At 36.8% G+C, this 21,358-nt stretch overlaps 3 protein-coding genes across 3 annotated transcripts in view; 1 reads left to right on the forward strand and 2 right to left on the reverse strand.

Moving 5' to 3' along the window:
• Positions 1 to 1,488: 1,488 nt before the first annotated feature.
• On the reverse strand, positions 1,489 to 8,717 carry LOC107718412 (serine/threonine-protein kinase Nek1-like). The gene is made up of 14 exons (XM_016525478.1): positions 8,699 to 8,717; positions 7,842 to 8,148; positions 7,349 to 7,488; positions 7,112 to 7,208; positions 6,028 to 6,125; positions 5,531 to 5,614; positions 5,310 to 5,377; positions 5,152 to 5,238; positions 3,841 to 3,895; positions 3,211 to 3,411; positions 2,963 to 3,035; positions 2,709 to 2,863; positions 2,428 to 2,493; positions 1,489 to 1,560 (listed from the first exon to the last, which is right to left on the reverse strand). Exons 3-14 carry the CDS (start codon positions 7,463 to 7,465, stop codon positions 1,489 to 1,491), a joined length of 1,173 nt encoding a protein of 390 aa, XP_016380964.1. The 5' UTR covers positions 7,466 to 7,488; positions 7,842 to 8,148; positions 8,699 to 8,717.
• A 1,217-nt stretch (positions 8,718 to 9,934) lies between these two features.
• On the forward strand, positions 9,935 to 13,403 carry LOC107718413 (carbonyl reductase family member 4-like). The gene is made up of 5 exons (XM_016525479.1): positions 9,935 to 9,974; positions 10,459 to 10,610; positions 10,888 to 11,008; positions 11,176 to 11,309; positions 13,348 to 13,403. The coding sequence occupies exons 1-5, from the start codon at positions 9,958 to 9,960 to the stop codon at positions 13,401 to 13,403; spliced, it is 480 nt and encodes a 159-aa protein (XP_016380965.1). The 5' UTR covers positions 9,935 to 9,957.
• The window catches only part of LOC107718414 (palladin-like), an 81,315-nt gene continuing 73,023 nt past the window's right edge, over positions 13,067 to 21,358 (reverse strand). Inside the window, 8 exon segments of the mRNA XM_016525480.1 lie at positions 13,067 to 13,651; positions 14,921 to 15,054; positions 15,823 to 15,988; positions 16,728 to 16,935; positions 18,002 to 18,134; positions 18,966 to 19,054; positions 19,839 to 19,988; positions 21,125 to 21,343. Of these exon segments, the coding sequence (XP_016380966.1) occupies positions 13,491 to 13,651; positions 14,921 to 15,054; positions 15,823 to 15,988; positions 16,728 to 16,935; positions 18,002 to 18,134; positions 18,966 to 19,054; positions 19,839 to 19,988; positions 21,125 to 21,343 (1,260 nt within the window). The 3' untranslated portion in view covers positions 13,067 to 13,490.

Here is a 21,358-nt window from a genome sequence, read left to right on the forward strand (position 1 = left end):
CCGCGTGTGTGCGCGAGTGCGTGTCTGCACTGTGTGCGTCTGTGATAGAGACTGGGAGAAAGAAAGCAAGCGTGATTTCCGTAGCCTACATAAAAAAGGTGGAAGACATGGAAATAGTTTGTCATTTTTTACCCTATTGTTTGTTATATTTATTTGCTCAATGTCTTGAGCAATGCGTAAATCCGGCCCTGTTAGACGGCAATCGGAAGTTATTACAAACACTCGATGGTGGTTTAAAGTGAGTTTTGAGTAAAAGCGGAATATAAATCTTATTTATTGTCTTATGTAGCATGATGCTACAGTTTGCATGAATGGTCACATAACACGCGCTTTCGGTCGTGTTTCGGTCGTAGTATGAATGGACATCTGCTTATGATCGGAACTCCACGCAGCTCCCGCGCTACTCTCCATTGGAAATTAATGACCGGTCTGTCGCTTGTCGTTTGTCGGAGATAGTGGAAAGCCGACTTGAAATGCAGTGGAAACGCCAGTACGGTGAGGATAGTTTTCATTTTAGAACATAAACGCACCAGTGTAAATGTAGCCTTACATCTAAGGGGGCTGGGACGCATTCACACTACAGCCTAACGTGTGCGCCACTCTCTGGGTGTGTTCGACTTGACGCGGACCGACTGTGCAGACCGACTATTACAGTACCACGAGAGCTACAGAGAGCAGACCGCCCCGTGCGCTTTCGAATCGCTCTCGCGGATGATCGATCTGCGCCGCGCCTCTAGTCGAACACACCGGCTAGTGCTGCAGGCTTATTGGCTCACTGACGCTGATGAGATTAACCCCTTAGGTATCGAAATTTGGTACCGAACGACGAGACGTTTTTCGATACTCGATGGTATCGAGGCAATTCGGTCGGTGCCTAAAAAGTATCGCACTCGATACTCAGCCCTAGACCTGCGCAATAATCATGCTCTCTAATCAGCATCTTGATATGCCACACCTGTGAGGTGGATGGATTATCTCGGCAAAGGAGAAGTGCTCACTAACACAGATTTAGACAGATTTGTGAACAATATTTGAGAGAAATAGGCCTTTTGTGTACATAGAAAAAGTCTTAGATCTTTGAGTTCAGCTCATAAAAAATGGGGGCAAAAACAAAAGTGTTACGTTTATAATTTTGTTCAGTGTATATATATATATATATATATTTTTTTTATGTTTCTGATAAAAAAACTTTTTTGCTGTTCTAATTATGTTATACTAATATGCTGATTTGGTGATGTTTCTGATAAAAAAATTTTTTTGCTGTTCTAATTATGTTATACTAATATGCTGATTTGGTGCTCAAGAAACATTTCTTACTCTTATTAATATTGAAAACAGTTGTGCTGTTTAATATTTTTGTGGAGACCACAAGACATTTTTTTCAGGATTTTTTGATGAATAGAAAGTACAAAAGAACATAAAAATAAAAAATAAAAATCTTTTATAACACTATAAAAGAAGATTCAGGATAATCATGCCATGATGTCTTCAATAACTCACCTGTTCTCTTTGCTTCCTTTCCCTCTCCATCATCTCCATCCGTTTCTTCCTCGCTCCTTCCTGAAACAGAACATGACCATGATGCTTTTAGACATGACGCAAACACCACAAACAGTATTTCCCATAACTTGTTTGCAATAGTGATGACATAGAAAAATTAGTTTGTACAACTCCATGCAGCAAAGAGAGGCAAAAGCAGTTAAATGTCCACATATAATCTTTAAAGAATATGTGTTTCCAAAATAGATCAGTTGTTGAACAATAGCATAATGGTTTAGCACCTTGTGGCTCAGAAGGTAGAGCAGGTCTATACACATTTACAGTATGAACACTGGACTGGTGACAGGGTTAATAAAAAAAGGGGTGGAAAAGGAAACAAATGTGAATGACAGCAGTTGGAGAGAAGCAGGAGGACACCAACAAAAAGGAGGGGAAAGATTAAAAAAAAGTTTCACTAAAGAGAAAAACAAGTTGTGTGTGTTTAGAATATTAGATTGTGATACTACAGCAGTAGGTGATAACTAAACCTAAATCCAATCTCTCTCATTATATTTAAATAGTTAGAAACAGTCATTTCACTTACAATTTTATCCAAAGCAACTATAAGTACACTTATCACAGTGATAGTGCTGCTTGACCAACCTGTGGATAAGTGTCTTGCTCAAAGGCACAATACTGATAAATTACGTATCATTCTTTGCAAGATTACAATAATTCCTATAGCAGCCCAGATCTTTAACCACTAGAGTAGACCAATTAATGGGACTTATTAATGATATAAATGGTAAACCAATTTGAGACTTAAATGGAAAAAAGATTTTGGTGGAGGACAGAGGGTATTTGTACAGGGCTAGGTGGGTTAATAAGGAGGATCGGGGCTGGGTGTTAGTAGAAGGGTCTGTAGATAGAGGGCACTCTCTGAAGTACCTCATGCTTCCTTCTCTCCTCCTCCACTCGACTCACTCTCCTCTGAGCTGCTGCAGGAGGGGGAGCCTGGACAACACATGACACCGAGGGGCGAGGTTCAGAGGTCTCTCGCTCTCATATATAGCACACAGTGGGACAACATCAACAAATGTCTGAATGATACATGCGCCCCACAGTGCCCCTCCTAACATTCTGACATACTGAGTGATAATGTATGAGCATAACATGGAAGTGGATTAGCCAATGAAATACATGGGGTCCGTATTTCCCATGGTTCTCACCTGTTTGAGTTTGACTGGTTTCTTTGCTGCATCCGGGACCTTCCTGATGGCATCAGATGGTCTTCGGACTGTTAAAGGCACTCCATATTTGGCTGCTGGCTTGGTGATTTTCTGAGCTGGGGAGATGGGGATGGGGCCTGGGGCAGGGCGTTTGGCTGAGGAGTAAAGAGGAATTTAGGATAATAGAATAATCTGGCTATAGCAACAATAAACAGAGGGTAACAAATTTGTAAGTTATTAATGAATGTGTTTACCTGGTGCTCCCTGGGCCACACCCATTTTAGGCTGATTAAAGTGAAGTGAGTGGCTGAATTCCTGAGCAATAATCTGCAACATACAAGGGGACATACTAAACAAACAAATTCTGCAACACATGCTGAAGTGGGTCTGGAATTAGCCCTAAGCGTTACATAACATCTGAGTTATATCTGAGTCACAACGCACAGACTGACTAGTATGATTCATCACACTGTGCCATACAAGTCTGTTAGCATGCGTTCACCTGAGGGCTGAGAAACTTGTGAATCCTGCGAGCAAGAAAAGGCTTGACCAAAATGGCTGAGACGGAGGGTCTCTCCCGGGGGTTGCGCTTGAACAGCTGGGCCAAGAGAGCGCGCAAGTCTTGGGAGTAATGCACGGTAACAGGCGGGTATGAACCACGGATGATTTTCAACACCAGGTTCTTCATGTTTCCAGCCTCAAACTGAGAGAAAGACATCATATAAATGGTCCTACTTGAAAATAAAATGATACCATATTCACTCAAATCATAAATCATGTAAGCCTACAATAATACCAAAGAATACAGGAAAATACTTTCAAATGAATCAACAATGAAATTTCTCTTCAGTTGGAAAGTGTCTCTTCACACAGCTAATCATCTCAACTTTTAAAGCTGCTGCAGTTTCACTTGCCTCTCTACTGTAAAATATAAGTCTCTACAGAACATTCTTGGTGTAAATATTGAAAGAAGGGAAGTGACCGAGGAAGACAGAGAGAAAATGAAACCTACATGCAGAGACAGGTTAAAAATATATGAAAGAGCTGGTTCTGTTTTATCATTCACATCAAAAGATAAGCACAAAAACTGTCTCGCACACAAAAGCTACTATTGAGAACACGAGGTACTTACTGCATGCTTAAGCGTGCACATTTCATACAGGACGCATCCCAGGGCCCAGATATCACTAGGGTCAGACCCGACGGAACAACGCAGAAAGAAAGAGAGAAGACAAAAAACAAAGCAGACAGGAAGGGAGAAAGTGGGACAAATGGGTAAATTTTGGGGTAGCGCATGTGGATTACTCACAGGTGCACATGCAAACATATATACACAAACAAACAGCATATAAAATCTAAAGTAATTTGAATATCAAACAACATAGCTTTGTACAAAATCTGATTTTTTTGGCAAAGAACCACATGAAATCTAATTTACAATCCAAACCAATGCACATCCATATGTGTCTTAAAATCCAATTAATGCATCACAGACTAAATGTTCATATTATATTTCATCATTCAGGATGTGATGGAATTGATAAGATCAGAATTAACAAATGAGATGTCTGCAGTGTGAACAAAGTCATTTAATGTCTATATCTTAGTTTGCATCCTGATACTAAGAAATTTTAAAATGCACACTATCAAAAATCTAACACTTGGGATCAGTAAGATTTTATTTTTTAAAGAAATTAATACTTTTATTTAGCAAGGATGCATTAAATTGATCAAAAGTGACAGCAAACTCATTTATAATGTTACAAAAGAGTTCCATTGTTCATTATTTTCTATATATAACTTTCTATATATATATATAATATATACATTTCTATTTGTAAAAAAATTCTGGAAAAAAATAATCATGGTTTCACCAAACATATTAAGCAGCAAAACTGTTTTCAATACTGATAATAATAGGAGATGTTTCTTGAGCATCAAATCAGTATATTAAAATGATTTCTGAAGGATCATGTGACACTGAAGACTGCAGCAATGGCTGCTGAAAATTCAGCTTTGCTACCTCAGGAATAAATTACATTTAAAAAAATATACAAATAGAAAGCAGTTTTTTTAATTGTAAAAATATTTCACAGTATTATTATTTTTACTGTTTTTTTTTTGATCAGATAAATGCAACCTTGTTGATCTTAAGATAATTCTTTCAAAAAAATAATTAAAAAATCTTACCGACCGTAATCCTTTTAACAGTAATGTAACACAGCTGGTGTTCATCAATAGTGGCTAAAAATATTCAGACTGATCAAGTTACAAACAGTCCAGGAACAAATGACTTGGGATCAATACGTAGCTGCTGGGATCAGAGAAACTCATATAAACTTACATCATTGATACAGCAAACTGTACAAGAGTTACTGAGTGCTCTGTAGCTACTGTACTGCCCATATATAACCCTCTTGGCTCAGAACAGGAAGTACTTTACCTCTTGTTGTTGTATGGTTTATTTTCACATATCTCTGGTGACAGGTAGTAAGGTGTGCCAATACATGTCCTCGCCAACTCCACGGTGCTGCACACACAACCACATTACATATGAAGGTCATTCCGTGTGCTGTTTTAAAATCAAATCGAAATACTTGCCTGTTCAAAACTCTAGCGATTCCAAAGTCACCCAGCTGTATGGTACCATCTTTGGTCAGAAAAATATTCTTGATAGAAAACAAAAGCAGAAATCATGTATGAGGCATATGTAAACCAAGTCTAAGGATATTGTACATTATGCTGTATTCCCATAGAAATGTTCAAGGTTCAAGTGTGTGTGTGTGTGTGTGTGTGAGAGAGAGGGAGAGAGATAGCGGTACCTGTGATTTGATGTCCCTGTGTAGGATTTTGCGGTCATGTACATGCTTCAGAGCCAGGCAGATCTGCACAAACCAGTCAAGAATCTTCCAGAAAACAACAGACAGGGATCAGTATTTCAGATGATAACATTGCCAGATTATTCTTGAGGTTAAAATTGTTTTTTTGCTAACATTCAACAGCTAAGAATATTGTATTATGTTATGATAAAAGAAATTCAAAATTTACATAATTATTTTGTTTATTATTTAATGGTATATTAAGTTGCATTTGGCTGGTCCAATGTTGCCACCCCCATGGGCTCTATATAGAATAAAACAGGTTAGCAGCTGGTAAGACTGGATCCTTCATCTCATATGAGTGCACATGACTCTAAATAGATTTTTCATAGGTACTATTCACTTTTGTAGGAGTGAGAAAAAAAAACTTTAAAGCTTTGATAATTTGTGGCCTGTTAGGTGTGGAGCTCAACTCGATGTCTTTATAATGTTCCTCGTACCTGTTCCTCAGAGAATAGAGTCCCTCTCTGATTATTGATCTTCTTAAACAGGTCTCCTCCCTCACAGTAGTCCATTACTATGTACAAACAACCACTCTCTGAAGAAAAAGAGAGAAACATTACTGTACTTCAATGAAAAAGTAACAGCAATGTTTAAACAGTAAGATTTTTTTTAAATCATAAAAAAGCATGCATTAAATTGATCAAAAGTGACAGTAAACATATTATGTTACAGAAGATTTATATTAAAAAAGCTGTTCTTTTGAACTTTCTATTCAACACAGTAACTTGAGAAAAGTATCACATTTTCCACAAAATTTTTTTTTGCTGCTAATAATAACAAGAAATGTTTTACAGTAAATCAGCATATTAGAATGATTTCTGAAGGGTAATGACAATGAGGTTTTTACAGTATATTACAATTAATTTTAAAATGTACAATATATTAAAAAACAGTCATTTCAAATTGTAATAATATTTCACAATATTACTGCTTTTAGGATATTTTGTTGAAATAAATGTAGAGCATAAGAGACATCTTTCAAATACATTAATGTTACAAACTTTTGGATAGTATTGTATCTGTAAAGTATGTGATAAAATCAGATTGAGACTCTTAGGTTTCACTGTAAATTTAAAATGGAATTAAGCAGACATAACGCCCTCTATTGCTAATATCATTAACATTCATTCACCACCCCAGTTTTATGTCATTAATTAGCCTGCCATCCAGATGTCAGAGATACTGCTGCTGCATGACTTCGTGTAGAGAAACTATCATTAGCTCAACGACATCCTCTCTGTAATTTAATTCAAGAGCTTGGAGCTCCTCCAGATCATGCAGACTGCCCGATCTATCAACCAGACACAAGCCTTAAGAACAGAAATGCAGTGGGTCTGGTGTGTGCCGGAACTAATGTTCTCAGATTAATCAAGATCGGTCAACTAAAGACCAAAGACTTTAGATACCCGTTTGTCATGCCAGTCGACATAATGGCAGAGATGGGCAACGAAGCATCATATTCCAATATCACTTAATACACATTTCTGAATATGGATGTCTCAGTGTCTGAGGGGGCTTTGCCTTCAAAGGACTCCTTGTACTGGACGATGTTTGGATGGCTCATGTTAGCCAGAACTGCCACCTCTCTGCGTGATTCTTGCCTTTCTCTGTTCGACATCTGATGAGAAAAAGAATAGTGCACACATACATAGGAAGAGCCGCATCAAATATATTATATCTCACCATTTTGAAACAATTAGGTTTTTAATAACTGAAATACTTATTCAAAAGATCAACTCAATTAAATGATCAACTCACCCTGGAGATGCCAATCTCCTTGATAACATATTGTCGGCTGTCTGTCCTTGACTTGACCAGGATGGCTTTCCCAAAGGATCCCTCCCCAATTTTCTTCAATCTCTCATATTTATCCATGTCTGTGCAAATGACTTCTCATGCTGAGGCAGAGGGAACAGAACACATAACATTAGGATCACCAGTAAAACAACACTAGGATTTTTAAAAAGTTATAGCATTCAAAAAAATTGACAGAACAAATATTATCTCTCTCTCTCTAGATATGTAGATATAGATATATAGATTATATGTACATAATGTAAATATATATATATATAGAGAGAGAGAGAGAGAGAGAGAGGGAGAGAGAGAGATACATAGATAGATAGATACAAAAACATATATTTTCATAGGTGAACCAAATATATTGTCTGATAGCACTCGAACAAGCAACCGACATATTCCTTTATAGGTGTGGCATTTTAAAAGTCACAATCAGCTGTCATCTATTCACAATGCCAGCAGGAATTATTAAACCGACTGGAGCGGAGCACCTCCTGATGAATGAAAGGTTAATATTTTTTTCCACACAGAATCCAGCTGCATAATGGGAATCATTACAACTGCCACCTGTCCTAGATGAGGCAAATGCAGACTGCATTTTTAGACAAACTAGTGGGACACTAAAATTAATAACAAATAAAGCCTAAAAGCAATACAGCCTTGGACGAATGCAAAAACTAAGCCAAACTAAAAGCAAAAGCCAGTGTAGGAGAGCTTATGAATTAAATATGACATGTCAGGAGGAATTACCCACCACTCTTTAAAGGAGGTAAGAGGGGTACAAAAGGAGAGATCTTAAAAGAAAGAACCAGATGGACAGAGAAGGACCTTAAGATAACAATAAATTAGATTAACCTGATGAAAGCTCTGTCGTCCAATAATATTGAATCACAAAGCAGGCAAACATAGAAACGTACAAGATCTTCATTTAAATAACAGACCAGGACAAAAACAGTGGCACTACTAGAGATATGGAGAGATGTGGATTGACTTACAGTCTAATATCTACAACATTAGTTTTTTACAAGCAAGATTTGTTATGCTGCTTTATGTTATACGGATAAAAGCATCATCACATGAACATTGAATTGCAACGTTTCAAAAGCATGTCTCATTTAGCGGGGCCTTAAACGGGTCTGCCCAAACTGATGATAATACGCTACTAAATGCACGCTAATGAAAACCGCGAAGAGAAATTACTAGTATTATTGGCAACCCGCGAAATGACACTGACATGCACTTTAAAGCAGAGTTCTGCAATATATATTGCATAAAAGACACAATTCTGCAAACGAAATCAGTTTTTACCTTCTTTATTCAGAATAGTCCGCGAGCATTGGCAGCATCACGGAAGCACACATGAAGATTTTCTGATGTGGGCGGTCTCATGTGGGAAGACGGCACACACTGACTGAGAAGAGCGATTTGATTGGTCCGCGCTCACGTTGAGTCTCGGGTGATAGAGTGAAAAACATGTCAGTCAAAACTCAATGCATTTAGGTTTGTCTGTCTATGGCAATGTTTGGCGCAAAATTCCACCCTAGCAACCGTCACCGGTTGGAGCTACTTGGTCACTTTCCGCTTTCATGGCCGTAAACTGAACTGCTTTTGTAAATGAAAAGGCAAAAAGTTATGGTGCACTGCATTTCTGAAGTATAGAGCATTGTTGTATTTTTCTAAGAAAAAGTAAACAAACAAACAAACAAACAAACAAAACAAAAAAATTATTTATATAACTTTTTACTGATATTTATGTGTATTATTTATATTATTATTTATAACAATAGTGATAATAACAACAACAATTATTATTTTATATTTTATATTGTTATTTAGTTATTTTTATTCCATATATTTCCACATTATTTATTAGTTAAATATTTTATTAATATTCATTATTTTAAAAATATTATTATATTATCAAATATTATAAATTATATTATATATAAAATAATATTAAAATATATATATTTATATTTTAATTATTTGTCTATGTTTTAAGATTCTGTTAACTTACTATTTTATCGTGGTTAAAACCTTTGTTACTCATAAGCAAAAACAGTCTCGAGGGGGGTTTTTTTCTTAAAAAGATTTCTTTACTATAAAAGTAATTTAGCTGCTTTCTGATTCCAAGGAATGAAGTGATGTGCATGTGTAGCTTTTAGAATCAAGCAGATAAATACATTAAAATGCGTTATTATTTAGTCAGTACATTTAGTAAATAAATACATTAAAATGCGTTAGTCCCCCCGCCTCGAGTTTCCTCTTCGAGATATATTGCTTTGATTTCTCTCAATATGGTCTTTGAGTTAATATTAATTTACCGATATACTTTATACACTGATATTTATACTCAGTGCGTTTGGCTCCACCTATCGGCTCACCGCGCGCAGTGCACTCAACATGGCGGCACCCGTTCCTTCTGTACCACAAGTTCACATTTAGCAACAACAACGTACGGTAGATGATATTATCGATATTTAACGTGAGTTCGATATCTTGTCGTCTAAAAGCCTAAAGCCTGTGCCGGTAAACTAACTATAATTGTGCTTTGTCAAAGGATCTCTATGGGAAGTTGCTCATTGTCAGTGGCAATTATATATGTTACTGAATTATATTTAGTGAACATTCAATAATTTCTGCTCTACAATTTGCTGTATTAATAACTTGAATGTCAGATACTACCTTAGAAACAGTACACAGATGTGGCACATCTAAGAATTGCTTTCCAGAATACCAGGGTAGTTACAAACTACATGTCCAAAAAACTATTACTTTATGACTTTTTATAAGTGATAGTTATAGATAGACATATGGTGCTCAATGTTTATCATATTCATATACCTATACCATATATTTACAGATATTTACATGGCACTCCAAGGTACTTTAAATAATAACATGTCTTGGCACAGCAATAATCAAATGTCAATAAAAATGCATGGTTTCTTTTTTTTTTTTTTTTTACTAAAAATAGTTACTATTTTCAGTTGTACTTTCACCTTTACTCATTCAATATCTGATTGCTGGCCAGCAGTGTTCATCCTACACTGTTGTTTCTCTTTTAGGATGGTGATGTCCAGACTGGCTGTAGTGTTCGGGGGTTCGCGTGGCATTGGGCGAGCAGTTTCTCAGCTGTTAGCACAGAGGGGTCATAGGGTTGTGGTGTTGTCTAGGAATAAGGAGGCTGCTCAGGCTACAGCTGAATCTCTCCCTGGAGGTGAATCAGTGAATCACCATGAATCAGTCTGAATTACTTTGCATTGGTTTGCTGATGAAAAGTCTTAACACTTCAGTTTGACAATGTAGACATCATACACTTCAGGCCTTTTTTTTTTAACCTAAATTGGAGTGTTGTGTATAGTATGTATCTATCGAACAGCACAAACAAAAGCATTTTGTTACCAGTTGGGGCAATGAATGCAATTTAAAAAAAACTTAATCTTAAATTGTGTTAAAATAGATGTTATAATTCTGGAGTATATATTTAATTTCAGAAAAACATTTGGGTCTAAGCTGTGATGTCTCTAAAGAAGAAAACGTTCAGAAAGCATTTGAGACCATCAGTAAGACCTGTGGCACTGTGGGATACCTGGTTAATGCAGCTGGCATCAACAGGTCAGAAAAGCCACAAAGCTGTGTTGCAGAAAATGTGTTGTTGAATAAATATATCAGACAGATACCATGACCAAAAGAGATGATGATAATAAAAATAGCAGATTTGTATGTAATAAATAAAAGACTGCTGCATTGTAATATATATTGCATGTGGGTTTGTTTTAAAGAGATGCATTGTTATTGAGGAGTAAATCTGAAGACATGCTGTCTGTTCTTCACACCAACCTGCTGGGCTCAATACTGACGTGCAGAGGCGCTCTACGGAGCATGCTCAGTCACGGAGGAGCTATTGTCAACATAGGTGAGGCTTATTTCTGTATGTCCCATTACCTTATGATCTTCTTATATATTATTTCAATTCAATGTCATGAAGTTCAAGTTGGAGAAAAGGGGAAAAGTCTCCATGCATCAGCAGCTGGGCATTTTAGGTTCGTTAAATCACCACTAGATGGCGCAGAAGCTACAGATTTTAAATTGTTTCACTCTCTGCATCATAATGTAGTTCTTACACTTTCAATGGAAACGGCATTGACTAGCCTATACTATAAAAAAAAACTGCATCTGTGTTTTTTGTTGAGTATCATATTTGATATGTCTGGCTTTTATTGCTCATATTATAAGTATATTATGAAACTGGAGAATTTGGAGCTTGTACTCGAGGAAGAAAAACACATCTCAAATTTTATTCAGAGGTCCAAACTGAGCAAAATATGCAATTTAGTGCACTTGCTGATATTTATATGGCAAAAAAAAAGATGCAATTCTGATTGGAATTATGGAATTATACATTATATAGTGTCAAAACATAATACAATATAATACAGAGATGACTGAGAGATGCACAAATAAATATTCCTCAGAAGCCTGATGTATCATAATTGGTACTTACATTTTAACATGATTTTGTTCTAAAAATGAAGTATGGATCATCTAAGTTGCTTCAATCCAATAAATGTTTGTCTTGAAATATTTAAAAAAAATATATAGAATAACAGTAATACAATTTATTCTTACGTTTACTTTATAAAAATCATTAAAGATTTCAAAAAGCACCGAGGAGGACATTTTTAGAATTATACTAAAAGGGCTTTTACTTTATAAAAAAGTATAAACTATCAATCAGACGACATCAGATTTTTGATTGTGTTGCTCATTTAGAGGCCAAATATGATACAGTAGGCTTTATATGTTTAATCACCGACTGATCAAAGCAAATGTTGAGAGAACGCTAATATCTTTACAAATGCGTTACGAAGACGGAATATGTTTGAGTTACTTAAAAAGCCAATGAAATTGAAACAAATTTGTGCTGCCAGTATCACATTTTTGCATGTTTCTGTAATTCCAAACCTGAAAACTGAAGCCTACCTGTCAAAGCACTACCATCTCGTCATTACATGCACCATCATCTTCAAAATCAGTAATACTCGTATAAATCTCGCCTTCATCCACAATCAGGCCACCCTCTATAAACATGCATGCGCCCAATTCTGCTTCCTGTACTTCCATCATAGGCATTCCTCATCACTCTCGCTTCCACGGAAACACAACAAACATCTGTCCAAACCTGTCAGTCATCCAAAACTTGCAAAACTCTCATTACTCATGTTAATGACATATCAGTCTCCGCTTTTAATCTCTCCTAAAAAAGACAGGGTGGTGAAAAGATCATTAAGGCCCGGCCTTGTGTGACATCTCTGGATTGGAGCCGAGATCCAGACGCGGCTTCTATCTATGGCAGAGTGCGTCTGATCAATATGCTGGATCTCAAGGACCCTGAAGCTCCATGGAGTTTTAGGTGTGTCCATCTTTCCACAGCCCTGTTCCCTACATCCAGAGAACCAGCCCCCCGCCAAACCACCCAAAAAAAGTCCTATTTCCAGTGCTGGAGAAGAAGACATTTCTTCCAGCATTTCATAAATACATCTAATCTAAGGCATAATAACTAAATACATAAAAAGTGTTACATGTTGGCACCGTAGTAACATGCACAGCTAGACGATAGTTACTTGAATAGTTTTTTTAAATTATTATTATTATTTTAAATTTAATTTGAAAATTAAATATTTCTTAGGCACTTGTAAAATCTAGAGATGAAAAACAAGGTGATCATCGGTATACTACCTCCTTCCTCAAAGCACGTGCTTGTGTGTTTGTGTGTGTTAAGTGCGTCGGCGAACCATTAAGTCTGTATACAAGCAGGATATGACCTCACTTAAATCACCCACATCACTTCCCCTCAGACAACAACTGAAATAAAAGCATAGCGAATGGTCCTCCTCAGGCGGAGAAGAAGTGATAATACCAAGAATCATAATCTGTGAGGAAATGCTTTGCAGCTTCCTCCCTCGCCATTCAAAGTCAATCGATCACTTTTTCATCCGACCCCAGCTAGAGGTGTTTATAGGGAAATGGGTGGGGATTATGGAGTACACTTGATCAAGGGATCGGGATTCCAAGGTCAGATCCTCCATGCTAGTCTCTACAGGTCGTCACTCTCCACTAGGGTGCCAGGAAGAGGAGGATTGGAGTCTGGGAAGAAGGCTGCCTTCACATCCAGACCTCGTTCTGTCAGAGCGGCGTAGCGGCTCGCTGATGGACGAACCTTCTTGAGCTTCGGAGTGCGAGTCTGCTGCCACTGGGCTGAGGGAAAGAAAAGGCGAAGATGAACATGGTTTCTCACTTTGAACAATTCAGAGGATGTAATATTGATGTCTAGATAATGAATGTAGTTCCTCAATTATGAAAACATATGGAGACTTAACTGTATAGCTTGGAAAGTTTCATTTAGGGTTACACAGTATACCAGGAAAAAAGTCAAATAAATAATATATAAATAAAAGGATAAATAAATAAATATACAAATGCAAGTCAGAGGAGGAAAATGTGATTCGAAAGGAGTTCAGACAATTTCATTATTCACATCCATCTTTGCCAACTGGAACAAAGCAACTTAGTAGCTATTTTCTTTCTTAATTACAATATATGGAAAGTCTGGAATATTTGGATATTATATTTGGAAAATATGCTGAACATGACCTCTAAGCCTGTATGATTGAAAGTTGTGCCTTGGATTTCATGTATACTTCCTTTATTTATATTCTGATTATATGCAAATATATAATGCATATACAACTGTCAATATGCATGATACAATTTTACCATATCATTTACTGATATTAGACCATTTCTTTTCATTTATCTGCCAATATTTTATATTTAACTCTGATCCACATTCAGACATCAAAATACTGTGATGCCTAAATTCACATGTAGCATTAAAAATGAATAATTTTAGCTTTTAGTGTTTTATTTTTAATATATTAAGGCAACAGTATAGATCTTTAATATATATTTTTTATTAAATAATTACGTTTTAATATTGGTAAATCAATTTTATATCAGTATTGGGGTATCAAAGCCGATACTGTATCAAAGCCAAAAATGTTGGTGTTGAGCAAACTCTAGTTCCAATTAATTCCAGATTGGATGTGTTGTGTTTGAGTCATGGTATGATGGAGATCAGAACAATCAGTGTTAAATCACATCCCTTGTGTGATTAAAACCACTTTCATAAGACTCCAGCACACAGGCTGCCAGTCCATTGTTGGTTTAATGTTAGGTAATGCATCCATATTGTTAAGCCTGTTGTTGATGGCAAACACAGCACTGGCTAATTGCTATGGGATTGCTATGGGAACAACACTGGGCGGAGGAAGGGAGTGTGCTTTTATTGGACAGATTAAATACAGTTTTGTTCTTAGTCTGATGCAACTTATGCAAGCGCATTGATCAGATAAACCCCTTAAAACTACTTGGTTTGTATGTAGTGTACTTTGGTCTTTTACCAATCATAACTCAGCATTGTCACATGCATTCTTCAGATCCGTTTCCACTGTGTGTTTGACTAACCATGTACGTCGAGACGTGCCGTACTGGAGATGATGCCAGCTTCGTTCTTAGCTGAAACCGTGTACCAGCCTGCGTCTTCCTTCAGAGCCGGCTGGATGATCATGCAGAGGTAACCAAAGTTGTCCTGGTGCATGCTGGGAAATAGAATTGAACATCAGAATGAGTAAGTGGCAACACTGTTTGCACTGAAACAAAGGATTATAATGAGATGCCAGGATTGTTTATTAAGGTTGCACGGGCATATTACTTTGATTTGAATCCTTATGAGCAAACCATGTTCACAAACAATGACTGGAGACTTTACAGCTTGTGACTAACTGCTCTCGTCTCTCTTGAGGTGGTGTAGACGGTAGCGCCTGTGGTGAGGTTACTTTGTGTGTTTCTTTTACAAGGGTTTTTCATCGATATACACACACACATGTAGCAACTTTAAACACATGGCTTCCAACAGCTGCCATATATAGGCTCTTTTTAAATGTATCTATGAGGTAAATAGTGTTTAACATGATATAATATACCATAATATAATAATAATACGCATTTATTATTAACACTTTATTTCGATAGTCCACTTTAGACATTCTATTAACAGTAAGTAACTTTGCAACTACATGTCAACTAGCAGTTAGTAGAGTATTAGTAGACTGTCTGCTTAATATCTTCTAACACTTTCTTTGTCAACTTATTCTACTAACCCTAAACCTACCCTAACAGTCTACTCTGAGAGTTAGTAGACATGTAGTTGCAAATTAATGAGAATTAGTTGACATGTAGTTACAAAGTTACTTATAGTTAATAGAATGTCTAAAGTGGACTATCGAAATAAAGTGTAACCACGTATTTAGCTAAATTGTAGCTTGGAATGGCTGTAGGAGGGCTTTGATTGGCCCAAGGTCACCTACCTTATCCTGTCGGTGTTGTGAGTGAAGGACTCATTCTCTTTCTTCCAGAAGATCTGTGGGAATGGGACTCCAGACACACGGCACTCAAGACGCACTGGGTGACCCTCAGCGACACTTGTGTTCTGGAGTTTCTCAATGAAGCATGGAGCTTTATGCATCTCTTTGGCTAAAAAAATAAAATACATAAATATATATAAATATATATTAAATTAATACAAATATATATGTAAAATTAAAATGGTAAAAAAAGTATTAGTTTGAAAATCTTTCCTATACAAATATATTTATACATATTAAAATGATCCAAATTATACATTCTTACCTGCATTTTACATAGATATTTTATAGTTGTTGTTTTTTTAAAGAAATTAATACTTGTATTCAGTAAGGACACATTTAAAACGTTTTTGACATTTCTATTTCCGTTCTTTTGAACTTTTTGGGGAGGAAAAGTATCACAGTTTTAAGAAAATAAGCAGCATAACTGTTTTCAACATTGATGAAGAAATTAGTGTTTCTTTAACAACAAATCAGTATTTTAGAATGATTTCTGAAGGATCACGTGACACTGAAGACTGGAGTAATGATGCTGAAAATTCAGCTTTGCCATCACATAAATTACAATAAAAATACTAATAAAATAGAAAAGTTATTTTAAATTGCAATAATATTTCAAAATATTACTGTTTTTATTGTATTTTTGATCAAACAATTGCAGCCTAGGTGAACATGAGACTTTTTCAAAAATCTTACCAATTTTATTTGTATTTTTTTCACGAGAATGGCATGTATCTTATTCTTTCTATTATCGTCTTATTTTTATTTATATGTTATTATAAATTACAAATTGTATTATTTATTACAAATTGAACTCTATGGTTGTGTAGAAGATGATAGTTACGTACCTGCAACAATGAGCTCTAGGTTGAATGAGTTCTGTCCAGCCCTGTTGCTGGCGATGCATGTGTAAACTCCTGCATCTCTGCTTGTGACAGGTTCGATGACCAATGAATGAACCCCGTTCTCCCTCACCAGCATCTTGTGGGAGGAGTCTGGACGGATGGTCTGGCCATTCAGCTGCCAGATGAGGTCAGGAGTTGGCAGGCCACTAACCTATGTTTGAAAGACAAGTCAATCAATTGTTTGCAGCATAATATATCCTTTCCTACTCCGCTATAAAATGTAAATTATAGTGCAACTGGCCCTTTTAAATAATTTTCAACCCTAATGCTAGCGTTTATGTCTGGTGTAGGGTATCTGGTCGCTGTACTGTATGCGTGTGGTTCTCATGGGAAATCAGTCTGTGCACAATGCCTGGGCTCTATTTTCAACAACTCTCACATTCCTGAGAAACACAACACCTGCTCCACCCGAAGGTGTGCCAGCGACAGACCACCAGTCGACGTGTCTGTGCGTTTATGTTTGTTTATGAGTGTGTGCATGTGTTTGTGTGTTTATGCATGGGGGTGAGATGCTCATTTATCCATCTGCTTTGGTTGTGATGTTCCTCAGAATGTTCATGACATTTGTGAACACACTGCTCAAGTACAGTTCCCCTGGGTGTGCATATTCCCTGTGTGATGTTTACAGTGTCCATGACACATCTCACTACAGCCAACTTGAGTGCGTGTGTGCGTGCGTGCATGACTTGAATTGAAAGAACAGGCGGTGTAAATGAAAAAGCAGAGAACTCAAACTGAAAAAAGGCACTTTGATTTTAGACCTCCTGAACTGCATCTAGGGACATCTGTGGCCTGGAAAGTTTGGAAAGCCTCAAAGCCAGAGGAAATAAATCAGTTCTATAAATATCATTGACATTAAGGGCTCTGTGCATGAGTGCATTACTGATCAGGGTCTTTTTATAGTGTGTGAAATCCCTCTATGGCACAGTGAGCCTTTATTCTGATATACACAGTTCACAGCCAGACATGGGCAGCGGTACAAATCCAGAATGTATTACTACAGTTAGACAACAACCTGAGAGAGAGAAATAGACCAGATAAGAGGAAGAGATGCTGCAGAATGAATATAAACTGGGGGGAATTAAATCATTATAGGATTTTCAGTTTTGGGTGAACTATGCCTTTAAGTAACCATGTAATATGTGTTATGTACAGGGAGATGGTCAGCATGGTCATTTGTGATGTTAAAGTGAGTGTGGCAGTGCTTGTGCAATCACCTTGCAGTCCATGCGGCAGAGTTTACCCTCTTGCACAATAAGGTCGCCGGGGGCCTGCAGAAAATGAGGGCGGAAGTGACGTTCCTGAATGTTCTCATTCTCATCACCGCTGTCTCTGGACCTTGAGCGTGGTCTGGGAAAAAGATCCCCCCAAAAAAAGTCAGTTGCCCAATTCTATTCATGTTATCATTGTGAATAATCAAATGTAAATATCAAAAATTAATTTAAAGAAAAAAAAAATATTAGATTTGGTAACAGGGTGGCATATTAATGTTTTTGGTAATTAAAGGATTTTACTTCAATAAATTTAATAGATGAATAATATTTAACAGATTGAATAGAAATAATAATATTTAATAGATTGTCAATATACTTACATTTTCTATCATTTTAAAATAGTCAAGAAAGGTAAGATAGGATAAGCTAAAAATCTATATTTTAAGGTGAAGGGGGGAACAATAAATTTATCTAACTTAAGGTACAGTAGGTGACATTAATTAAAATAAAGAAAAAACAGTTGTGCCTGTGATGTATTTTTTTTTGTTTTTTTAAAATTGAGAACAAAAAAGTAACGGGACACCGAAGAGCACCACATTTGTGGAGAATTTTTTTATTTTTTATGAAGAGCTTACTTTGTGTAGTTTTAGAACTAAATGATAGGTTGGCACACAGCATTGCCTTGAGAGACTATTGACTCGGTCAATCAAACATATAAAAACCTCAAAGACCTGAATGGCCAGATATATTATATTTAATCCAGAGGAAACCCCACCCTTTAAAAAAGATTCACATATTCTATTCTGCATAAAAGACATTTTAACTGGTCCTTGCATCATTGTCCAAAATATACAGGTGTGCTTTACATGGGACACGCCCTCTATTAGTGCTAGTCCCTAACAGCAAACCTGATACTGGACCTGCTGTAATCGGCTGTGTATGTTTAGAAACAGCAGTGCTTATATACCTGCGGATGTGTCCAGGTGTGGAGCGCTGACTTCTCCCCCTTTGGTTCACGGCCTGGACCATCATCCTTCCAGTACAACTCACTCTCCCCTAAGACAGAAAGACAGAAGATATAGAGAGAAACATTTGAGTAAAGAAACTGATGCTATCTGCTTTTCTTAGGGATAATAAGACGAAAGAAAAGTGACATGCATGACACATAACTATTTTGTGGTCAATTTAAGCTGGAATGTGTTTGAACTTCTGACCCTTCCAAAGGCTGTAGTAATTTTGTTGCTTCTGGTCAGTCACTTCCCCCTGACTACCGATGTTTATCCGTCTCCACCACAACACTGGTCATGCTGACTAGCCACTTGAGAAAGTGTGTATATGAATGTGAGAAAAACAATCAAATCAGATCAAACTCTGATAAAAGGTATTATATATTTTTCGTAACTGACATGTTAACACATTCAGTTAAATTTTACTGAGAATTAACTATTGCAAAATTATGGCCTTCTGACTCGTCTCCAATTTTCTGAGAAATGCATGTTCTGCTAGGGAATTTTGTGTTGCATGTGTAAGAATACAGAGAATTATTCCGTTTGAATCCATTGTTTCCATCTGTGTTTGAAAAATAAAACAAAATCAAAAATATAAATCAAAAAACAAAATAAAACAAAACCAACCCAAACAAAGCCAAACAAACCAAAACAGTGTATAATAATAAGAATAATAATTAACATTAGGTTGCATACTTAGCAACTCATCTATGCATTCTTCTAAAATTAAACAAGACCAAACTGATTTATCCTTTTCAACATAAGAATGCTTAACTATGACAATATAATCATGTCCTGTTTATTATATTATATTATCTTATATTATATCTCACCGCTGGGTTGCCTGCCATAATGGTGTAGTTCCCATCATCATCTAGCGAGGCAGCCGCTGTGTGCAAAGAGCATGTGCCATCCGGATCACGACTGATACGGTAGTGTTCACTGCGCTTCGAGATCTGCTTTCCGTCCTTAAACCAGTACACCTTCAAACACACACAGATATATACATGGTTATGCAACACTCCAAAGCCTGTACCGTTGTTTCTTTTTTTTCTCTTCTTCATCACTTTTGTTATTAAGTCAGCTGTCATCACAGAGTCATTACTGTGGTCTCATGGTAGTCAGAGAGAGTCACACAATGAAAGCGAGACAGCCATATATGGCAGAAATCTCAGAAGAGCAGAGCTTCTGATGAAACCAGCCTAGTCACAGATGATAAACCACCAATCCCATCATTCCAGTCACCTCTCCTACAATCCCTTAGAACAACAAAATATCCTCCATACTGTGAACTGTGTCTCCAGAACAATATGCAGTATAAAACTATAGACTGTAATAAAAAATGACATAAAAAAACTGGTGTATAACAGCTGATAAAAGCATCGCAATAATTCACAAGTAATCCACACAACTCCAGTCCATTAATTAATGTCTTGTGAAGTGAAAAGCTACGCGTTTGTAAGAAACAAATCCATCGAGGCATTTTAACTTTAAACCATCGCTTCTGGCAAAAATACCAGTCCATAACACTTTCTCCAGTGAAAAAGTCCATCTCCTGTTGTCCTCTCACATCAAAATCCACCAACATATTTATTTAGAACCATTTTGAACTCTTCTCACTTGTAAATGGTGCTTGATCGGCGCATATTTCTCTCCTGATTCAGACAAGACAACTTTTTCATTGGAGAATGCATCTATCCTCTATCTATTATGGATAGAGGACTTGTGTTTTAGGCGGAGGCAATGGTTTAAATAAAAAAAATAACATCTTGATGAATTTATTGCAAACACACACCTTTTTGCTTCACAAGATGTTAATTCACAGACTAGAGTGGTGTGGGTTACTGGATTATTGTGATGTTTTTATCAGCTGTTTGGACTCTCATTCTGACGGCACCCATTCACTGCAGAGGATTCATTGGTGAGCAAGTGATGTAAACGTAAATTTCTCCATATATGTTCTAATGAAGAAAAACTCATCTACATCTTGGATAGCCTGAGGATAAGTAGATTTTCATTTCTGGGTGAACTATTCCTTTAATTAACTAACTGCTGAAATTACAGTAATAAACACAAAATTAGCTAAGAGAGCTAAACTGCATGGGTGGTGACCTCTCACCTTTGGCTTTGGGTCTCCGATGACCTTGCAGCTGAAGGTCACAGGCATTCCCTCGAAGACTTTGTAATGCTTGAGCTTCTGATCGAAGAACGGTGCAACCTCCCCGGGCGCATCTTCATCATGCTGAACGTCATCGTCAGATTCCTCCACAGGTGAGCGCTCCAGTCGAAACTCAATCTCGCTGATCAACCGCTGCTCGAAGCTGGACACTTTATACTCCTGTCACACAAACAA

Source organism: Sinocyclocheilus rhinocerous, unplaced genomic scaffold, assembly GCF_001515625.1.
Source record: "Sinocyclocheilus rhinocerous isolate Xijiao unplaced genomic scaffold, SAMN03320098_v1.1 scaffold453, whole genome shotgun sequence".
NCBI lineage: Eukaryota > Metazoa > Chordata > Actinopteri > Cypriniformes > Cyprinidae > Sinocyclocheilus > Sinocyclocheilus rhinocerous.

Bases quoted from the DNA above. Each gene is read 5' to 3' on its own strand.
- LOC107718412 (XM_016525478.1), bottom strand. From the start codon at position 7,465: ATGGATAAATATGAGAGATTGAAGAAAATTGGGGAGGGATCCTTTGGG. The intron at 5,615-6,027 runs GTACGAGGAACA...GTTTTCTGGAAG, and splicing joins CTCTATTCTCTGAGGAACAG to ATTCTTGACTGGTTTGTGCA. The intron at 1,561-2,427 runs GTACTTCAGAGA...GTTCTGTTTCAG, and splicing joins AGGAGAGAAGGAAGCATGAG to GAAGGAGCGAGGAAGAAACG.
- LOC107718413 (XM_016525479.1), top strand. The intron at 10,611-10,887 runs GTGAATCAGTGA...ATTTAATTTCAG, and splicing joins AGCTGAATCTCTCCCTGGAG to AAAAACATTTGGGTCTAAGC. The intron at 11,310-13,347 runs GTGAGGCTTATT...AATGCTTTGCAG, and splicing joins AGGAGCTATTGTCAACATAG to CTTCCTCCCTCGCCATTCAA.